This window comes from Dreissena polymorpha, chromosome 3, assembly GCF_020536995.1.
Source record: "Dreissena polymorpha isolate Duluth1 chromosome 3, UMN_Dpol_1.0, whole genome shotgun sequence".
Taxonomy (NCBI): Eukaryota; Metazoa; Mollusca; class Bivalvia; order Myida; family Dreissenidae; genus Dreissena; species Dreissena polymorpha.
This window is the reverse complement of record NC_068357.1, coordinates 9,362,510-9,371,726: the sequence shown is the minus strand read 5'-3', so window position 1 is coordinate 9,371,726 and position 9,217 is coordinate 9,362,510. Positions and strand designations below refer to the sequence as shown.

At 36.4% G+C, this 9,217-nt stretch overlaps 1 protein-coding gene across 1 annotated transcript in view; it reads right to left on the bottom strand.

The window, feature by feature from the left end:
• Window positions 1-7,209: 7,209 nt before the first annotated feature.
• LOC127872950 (perlucin-like) overlaps window positions 7,210-9,217 on the bottom strand; it is a gene marked incomplete at its 5' end in the record, with an annotated part of 14,511 nt that continues 12,503 nt past the window's right edge. The window contains one exon of the mRNA XM_052416471.1: window positions 7,210-7,493. Coding sequence (XP_052272431.1) covers window positions 7,276-7,493 — 218 coding nt within the window. The remainder of the gene's footprint in view (window positions 7,494-9,217) is intronic.

Below are 9,217 nucleotides of genomic sequence, written 5' to 3'. Positions count from 1 at the left end.
CCCGCCGACATTCGCCAATCTAATAACCAGTTCTTTCCTTCGGAAAACCTGGTTAAAAAGTATTCCGTCACCGTAGAGCGACTGACGGATATTTGAGGTCACGTGGTGAACTGGCCTAATGTATTTTGGGTTACTATGTTACCTGGTTATCAGGCTGATTTAAACGCATTTGACAGGTTAAATACGCATATTACGCGAGGAAGGTCGACAGAATGACCAGCATGTTTAACTGTTTAATATCTTGATATCCAGATATTTTTTTGCGACGACACTGATTGGGAAAACTTTATAATGGTCGTTGCAGAAAATTGCATACTGTTTCAGTCGATCAGACCCAGAATAACCAAACAATTATTATTCTAAACAATATAGAGTAGTCTTAGTCCCACAAAACGTGCTTCAGGGTTGACGTACAAACAGGTTTGCTCCGATCCTTATGCCAATAACAAGATGTTCTACATAAATACCGATATAATTATAAGTGGTTGATACAAAGTCAGTGTGGTGTCCTTACAACACAGGATAAACGCAGAAACAAGTCATTACTCTGTTTCAATGGTTTTATTTAGTGTATTCATTTCATCATAATCATACCAACAATAACTTCTTATTGAAGAGTAGCTTACGTCATTTGGTAGATAACTATTACAGTTCTATTGCAGCATATTCACAAGATTTATCTCCCTTGGACCATGTATCAATATACCACATATCCTCCTCCTTAGATTTTTCATAAGTTTACTTTTGAAAACCAGAAACTAACTTTTTATATTGAAACTATAAATCAACATTTGGAAACAGTTAGGATTTCTAAGCAGAACTATCCTTGTTCTAATTGTCTTAAACAAATAGTAACTTAAAACATTATTACTTCAGTTAACACAAAGTTTGAAAACATTGTATAACAAACAGCTCTTGTCTACACATAGTCTTTCAGTTTGACAGGTCTCCTTCGTTCTCTGATTGGTCTGGCAGACTTCTCGACTGTTTGTGTTTGGTCGGTTACCATTTCAGTGTTCTCCTTGGGAGTCTCTTGGTCCTGAATAATCACTTGATCGCGTTGTTTTTCCAACTCATCAATGTGAAAAGGAACATTCTTTTCCCACTCATTTTCACTTGATTCATTTTCGTAGCACTTTTTCATCTGATCTATGTGCCTTTTTACCACATTTTGACCATTCAACTTTACTTTAAATGACACTGAACCATTTTTCTCAATTACATGACCTTTTAACCACTTATCACCATGAACACCGTAATTCTTAACATACACATGATCACCTTCTTGAAATTCACTTTTACTCTTGCAGGGATGGTTAATTTGTTGTTGGCACTGCTTCCTCTCTACCCTTTCTCTGAGATTTGGTTGAATTAAATCCAAACGAGTTTTCAGCTTCCGATTAAGCAGCAGCTCTGCAGGTGTTTGTCCAGTTGTAGATTGACATGTTGTTCTATAATGGAATAAGAATCTTGATACTTTCGTTTGTATCGAACCTGCTCCTTGCTTTTTCATTCCATTTTTGAATGTTTGAACCGCTCGTTCCGCTAATCCATTGGTTGATGGATGATATGGCGCAGATGTAATGTGTTTTATACCATTAAGCGTCATGAATTTTTGAAATTCGTCACTGGTAAAACAACTTCCATTGTCCGAAACGATGACATCTGGTAATCCATTTGTAGCGAATGATTGTCGTAACAACTCGGTAGTTGCCTCTGATGTCGCTGTTGAAGTTGGATATACGTCCATCTATTTCGAATGCGCATCGATAATCACGAGAAACATTTTCCCCATGAACGGTCCAGCATAATCGATATGAACTCTTGACCATGGTCTTCCAGGCCAATCCCATGAATGTAATGGTCCTTTGGTTTCAGTCTTACTGTTGATCTGGCAAGTATGACACTCTTTTACTTTAAGTTCGATGTTTTTGTCCATATTTGGCCACCATAGATATGAACGTCCTAGTGCTTTCATCTTGCTCATGCCAATATGTCCATCATGTAGTTCATTTAGTAACATTTCACGACCTTGTGGTGGTACGATTACCCTTGTTCCCCAAAGTATGCAGTCACTAATCACACTCAGTTCACTTTGACGGTTAAAGTATGGCTTATAGTCATTGTCAACATCAAATGGCCAACCTTGCAGAATGTATGTTTTCACCTTACTCAAAACAGGATCACTAGCTGTCCATTGTCTAATCTGTTTTGAAGTCACGGGACTTGTTTCCAGGAAGTTCATTAACAGAATCGTCTCCCCTGGTACTTGTGGTTCCTTATTTTCCGTTTTTAGCGGAAATCTACTCAGACTATCTGCATGCCCTATGCATGATCCAGGCTTATGCACAAGGATGTAGTTGTAGGCACTTAATATTAATGACCAACGAACGATTCTTGCCGAAGCCATCATTGATGTCCCTTTGCCCTCTTTGAACAATCCTAACAAAGGCTTATAATCCGTAATGATACAAAACTGTTTGTTTGCATACAAGTACTGATGGAATTTTTTAACCCCAAAAATAATAGCTAGTCCTTCTTTCTCTATCTGGCTATAATTCTTTTCACTCTTTGTTAATGTTCTGGACGCGAAAGCAATCGGTCGTTCCGAACCATCTTCCATTTTGTGAGATAATACCGCTCCCACTCCATATTGTGACGCATCACATGTAAGTATGACTTCCTTACTTTGATCATAATGCACTAGAAGGTCTGATTCAACTAATAGTTTTTTAGACTTAATCCACGACTCTTCTTGTTGTTTGCCCCAGGTGAATGGTTCTCCTTTTTGAAGAAGTAAGTACATTGGCGCTAACACTGTCGAGATATTTTGTAGAAATCTCGAATAATAGTTTATGAACCCTAAATAGCTCTGTAGCTCTTTCTTGTCAGTGGGTCTTTCCATTGCTTCCACTGCTTGAATTTTCTCTTAAAGTGGTTCAACCCCTGATTCTGATATTTTATGTCCAAGATATATCACTTCTTTACCCATGAAGATGCATTTACTTTTCTTCAGTTTCATTCCTGCTTCTTGAAGTCTCTTAAAAACCTCGCGTACTCTTGTGTTGTGTTCATGCACAGTATTTCCCGCTACTAAAATGTCATCTACTCTCACCCTTACTCCTTCTAGCCCTTGTACAATGTTATCCATAACTCTTTGGAATATTCCTGGACTTGAAGATATTCCATAGCAAAGTCTATTGTACTCGTAAAGTCCTTGGTGAGTATTGATTGTAGTGTATTGTCTTGAATTTTCATCTAATTCAATCTGCTGGTACGCGTTACTGAGATCTAACTTGGAAAAGTATTTTCCTTTCAAGTTCGCGAATAAATCTTCAGTCTTTGGAATGGGGTAATTGTCCAATTGTGACGCAGGATTTATGGTTACTTTATAATCCCCGCATATCCTGATACTTCCATCTTCTTTCACTATTGGAGCTGCCCATTCTGAGTATTGTACTTTCCTTATTGTACCTTCTGTCTCTAACTTATCCAGTTCCTTACCAATTTTTTCTTTAAGTGCGTACGGTACCGCTCTTGCCTTAAAGTATTTGGCCTGTGCCCCATCTTTAAGTATTATCTTAGCTTTAATTCCCTGGTAAGTACCTCTTTCGCCGTCGAAAATGCCTTCAAAATCACGAATTAAATCGTTTTCATCAGTACTTTCGAGCGTTTTAAAACTACTATGCCAGTTCAGTTGTATAGATTGAAGCCAGTCTCTTCCGACCAAATCTGGACCATCGCCTTCGACAACGATCGCTGTAAAATCGCGCGTTTGGTTTCCGCTGGATACTCGTATCATGGTTTCGCCCACGATTGGTATCTCTTCCCCCGTATATGTCCTTAACTTAACATGAGTTGGCTTCATTTTCCCGTCTATGTACTTTAACGTCTTTCGCGATATGACTGACTTGGAAGCTCCCGTATCTATTTCCATGGGGACTGATATGCCATTTAACAGAAAATTCACAACTATGGGTTTCTCTCTTTTATTTGAATTCATTCTATAAAAGGTATACTCATTGTCTGAACTATTGTCTTCTTTTCCATCTAAGTACAGATGCTTTGATTTCTTTTTGTATCTTGAACTACTTTTGTTCTTTGATGAAGTACCTTCTTGGGCTTCTTTACATTTCTTCTTGAGATGCCCCTTTTTCTTGCAAATATAACATTCACTGTCTTTAAAGTAACACTCTTGAGGAGTATGTTTCTTCCCCCCACATCTCCAACACTCTTTCAATGGAGGAGTCTGCTTCTTTGAATAGTTGGAATGTTTGTCATGTTTGACCTTATTTACAGAATGACTATTTGCACCCAATTTCTCATTTTTCTGTAGATCTGCAGCACTCTGCTCTGCCTGTTCCATTCCCTGAGCTATTGTTAATGCCCTTTCAAAAGTTAATTCACGCTCAGCCAGTAACCGTCGCTGAATCCGGTCATTGTTTACCCCACAAACCAATCTGTCTCGTAACATAGGCTCTAAAGTGTCTCCAAAGTTACAGTCAGCAGAAAGATGACGTAAATGAGCAACATAGGTTGATACTGATTGGTCACTCGTTCTGAAACAACTGTGGAACTTGTATCTTTGTACGATTTCGGATGGCTTGGGTTGTAAATGGTTTTTGACAATTTCAGCCAGTTGAGCGAATGTTTTATCACCAGGTTTGGCTGGTGACAGCAGATCACACATGAGTTTGTAGATTTTACTACCGCAAACTGATAGAAATATGGCCCGTTTCTTTCCATTATCGTCAATTTCGTTTGCTACGAAGTAATGGCCTAAACGTTCAATGTACTGACCCCAATCTTCAGTCTGTTCGTCGAATTCATTAATTCGGCCGTACGTCGCCATTGCACGTATTTACCGCTTGACAGTTAGTTCTTAGGATGCACTGAACATTGTAGATTCGTTTCGTCCTCGTCGCCAATTTGTGGTGTCCTTACAACACAGGATAAACGCAGAAACAAGTCATTACTCTGTTTCAATGGTTTTATTTAGTGTATTCATTTTATCATAATCATACCAACAATAACTTCTTATTGAAGAGTAGCTTACGTCATTTGGTAGATAACTATTACAGTTCTATTGCAGCATACTCACAAGATTTATCTCCCTTGGACCATGTATCAATATACCACAGTCAGACTCGCAATTTAAGATTTTTTAAATATTACAATCATTAAAATATTATTTATTCTTAGTCAAAAGTTTAGGAGTTTACGTGATAAGAATGATACAGTTTAGGGTGTACAGTGCCGTAGCCAGACCCAAATTTAAGCCGAGGCAGTATCTTAGGTCCTTCTAGGGGGGTCCGGGGACATGCCCCCCCTGGTTTTTATTTTTACCTAGAACGTCTCTGGTGCGTTTTAAAGGCCATTAAAAAACAACATTTTATTCCTAAATTATCGGAATCGTGGACGCTACATATTATCGTTTGGTATCAATAAAGTTCACACAAAAACCTGCTACACGTTCATTGTCAATTTTATATTCTGGTACCATAAACCGTGTTTGAAGTGACAATGATGTAACAAACTTAACTATAGAAAAATAGTCATATACTTCATTTGAAGTTAGATAGAAAAAATAAAAAATTGAGACGCAGCTCTCTCATACAAGCCATAGTATGTATGTGGATAATATAATGTGCTTTACATATTTATTATTGAAATACTAAAATAAAATAGATCTACCTTTTAATATGAAGAAACAGATTTATCTAGCGAATAATGTTTCATGAACATGTTTTATTATTCTTCAGTTTTTAAATATCAATCTTATTGAACGCTAATTCAACTCTCCTGTCTCAAGTCGAATCTCACATTTGAAGAATTTGTTTTCGATCAACTGGAATGTGTTTATGCACAAACATTAAAGCGATGCCATTTAGCCGTTCCTCTTTCCTAGAAGAACGTGTCCACGTTTTATGCCTTCGCAATGCGCTAAAACTCCGCTCACATGTACAAGAAGCAATAACAAAATATTATTTCTTAAGTTAACATCAGATCAGCTTCCGCAAACTTGTTGTTGTAGTTCAGACAAGTTCACCGTGAAAAAATTCGTGGACGATTTGTTTTTCCATTTAGAGCTTGAAAGCAAAATATGGCTCTTAAAAGAAATATTTAAATGCATTAAATCAAAAGCGTTTTCAATCATAAACACATATAAAAAGGATCATTGATGGAATTTACTTAAACACGGACCTACTGGGATTCGAACCAACGCAGTGACAATATAATATTGAGCAATGGATCCAGAGTCTGACGCCCTACCGATTGCGTCACAGGGGCATATTGTTTATCATGAGGAGTACAAATATTTAACTTAAATCAGTAAACTTTTTGGCCATTTTTTTCAATTTTCTTGTGTAACATTTTGTTTTAGCACTGCGTCATCATTTTCTGTCAGTTGACAGTTCTATCATGAACGTTCTATCATCAACTTCATTGACTATTAAAAAGAAAATACTTGAACTTCTTCATATCAAAAAAGTTTAATACGCGGGATATCATAATTTGAAAATTCTAATGTAAACAAAGATTCTTACCACCTGAAACGGTCCCGGATTAAACTCGACGCCGGCCATAAAGAGGAGAATTCCAATAAAGGCGAAAACGCCAACCACCCGAAGTGTGTCTAGGTCCAAAATAGTCCCAGACCTGGCCGTAAAACACCCGATTTTCGCTCGGTACGTTCCGATGTCCACAATGATTGTAAGTGTACAGTGCGACGCTTTGTTTAATATACGGATTTTCCTAATCATTTTGCCGAGCCATTTGGCATCAATTGAAGTTATTATAATGAAATAATTATCTGCCTCAACATGAACCAATTGTACTCAATGATATTATTTGTTTGTGAATATCATAGTGCCTTAAATTCATTAAATTGCCTCAATTTCTTATATAGATTTTATTCTTTGATATAAATTTTCCTTTTTTTCCTTGTAATCTCAACATTGCTCTGCAAATTTTAGCCGAGGCAACTGCCTCGGTGTGCCTCAGCGTGGCTACGGCGCATTTATTTAAAAAAGTATTTGTTTTTTAAACTGCTTCTCTACATACTATGAAGCTTGATTGATGTCGTCGCACTTTACTATCTGAAAAAACGCACAACAACAACCCATAAACGATGTAACAATATATTCGAGAAATCATATATCCGATACATATGGAATACTATAATACTTCTTCATAGAAGGTGGTTACATGACAATAAACATTATTTTTCGCGTTTAATTTCATATCATTCCAAAGACTTGACGACATTATTTCTTACCCATTTTTCTCGCAAATAAAATTAAACATTTTTGAGCACGTCCCATCGTTCCAGCCCCAATGTGTTGACAAAGCTAAACAGTTTTCCGACCCTCCTGAGTTGTTTGGTTCGCCTGTCACCCAGCGAGTATATGCATTGCTAAAATGTTTCTTCGAGTTTGCCCATATCCAGTCCCCTTCATAGCCCAGGTCTGTTGCACCAACCCAGAAATAACCTGAATATAAAAAAGTGTATTAATGTATTTAAAAGTGTCCACAAGTTTTTATTGACATTCCATATCAATCCTCTTCGAATAAATAGTTTGCATTAATACCTTGTAGTGCAATGAACGTATAAAGTGCACAAGCGAAAATTTATTAGAATCGATGCTGGATGAATTAATTAATTGTTTTTTACTACAACACATTGAGTTGTATTTATATTGATATAATACACACCGTTATACAAAACTGAACTTTTGCAAAGCTGACCCAAATATTTAGTAAATAATGAAAAAAATATAACAACCAACGAGTGTCTTTAAAAGACAACCGGCGCTTAAATCAATGCCTATGTAATTGCTGTCCTACTTATGCATCTGAGGAACAAAGATGTTTGGTTAGGCGTTTTCTCAGATCTCCGATTTTTTCTCCCTTGCAAGTGACGATAATTGTCGTTTACTAGAACATTCGGACAAAATGCCACTGATTGTTTTAGATTGACTTCATCGTTATTCAACTTAATATTTTAGTACATGAAAATAATCTTAATACTTATTGCGTGGAATGAACAGATTGATGTTTTAATTTGTTAACGCATTACGTTTTAAGACAATTTCTCTATGAACAGCAACCGTGCCTGGTTACCGCGCGCCCTGTCTTCCTTTCGATAGTTCATGAATATGTATACACTTACTGTGCGTGTAAATTTATATTTGCATTGCGGTTCCATTTCATTGCGAAAAATACGTTTAATGTATCCGCTTTTTCAGTTGATTCTTACTTATATATTATGTGTATAATATTTTCACATAAAATCAAACATACTTGACTTACGAAGTTTAGTAATACGACAAAATGTTATCTACATTTGTTAAAGGGACATTTTGACATATTATGTCATGTATTGAAGTTTGACATTAAATGTTTTAAATTGATAAACGTAAACATCGGAAATAATTAACTGCAGTAAAAACAAGAATACAATTTAAACAAAGAAAAGAAGTAATCCTCAACTGGGCTCAAGCCACCGACCATTTTAGTAAACGTCTAACGCTTAAACCAATCGGCCATCCGTACTTGTACAGTGTGAGATGTATTTTATACTTTATATAAGCAATGCTCGTACTGTAAAAAAAACCACAACGATAACAACAGAACTCTTAAATTCATACTATTTTTTCGCGGTATAATTGTCAGGTTTTAAAATCGTCAAAAATCCATTTAATTGATATTTTAGAGAATTGTTAATATTCAGTGTTACTGTTAACTTGCAAATACATCATATCGACGAAAATTTGCGAATGTAAAACTTTTTTTCATTTTTTTCAATTTACAAAAACGCGCAAAGGTCTCTTTAGAATATGTATGCCTAGCACACATACAGTATTTTCGTTAGATATGATAAGTAAAGTGAATGTCAATAATAGGCAAATATATTACACGTTTGTTTCCGTTAGCTTCTTGTATAATTTCTAAATGGTTAGAACATGGACAGTATACGGTCCTTGTACAAATATTACTTTTTGAGACATGTACAATTTATTCAGATCCAGAGAAGAAATCATATTGTGTTCGAGTAATCTAGTTTTCGATATGTTTTCTTTAGCGGCGTGGCAAAGTACGGAATCCGGATAGGGCCAAGTTGAATGTCGCGTGTCGACCTTCGACATTCTCGCGCCATTCTCTCGACGCTCAATACGACGGGCGACAATCATGGTTCAATCAATATTTGAGTGTC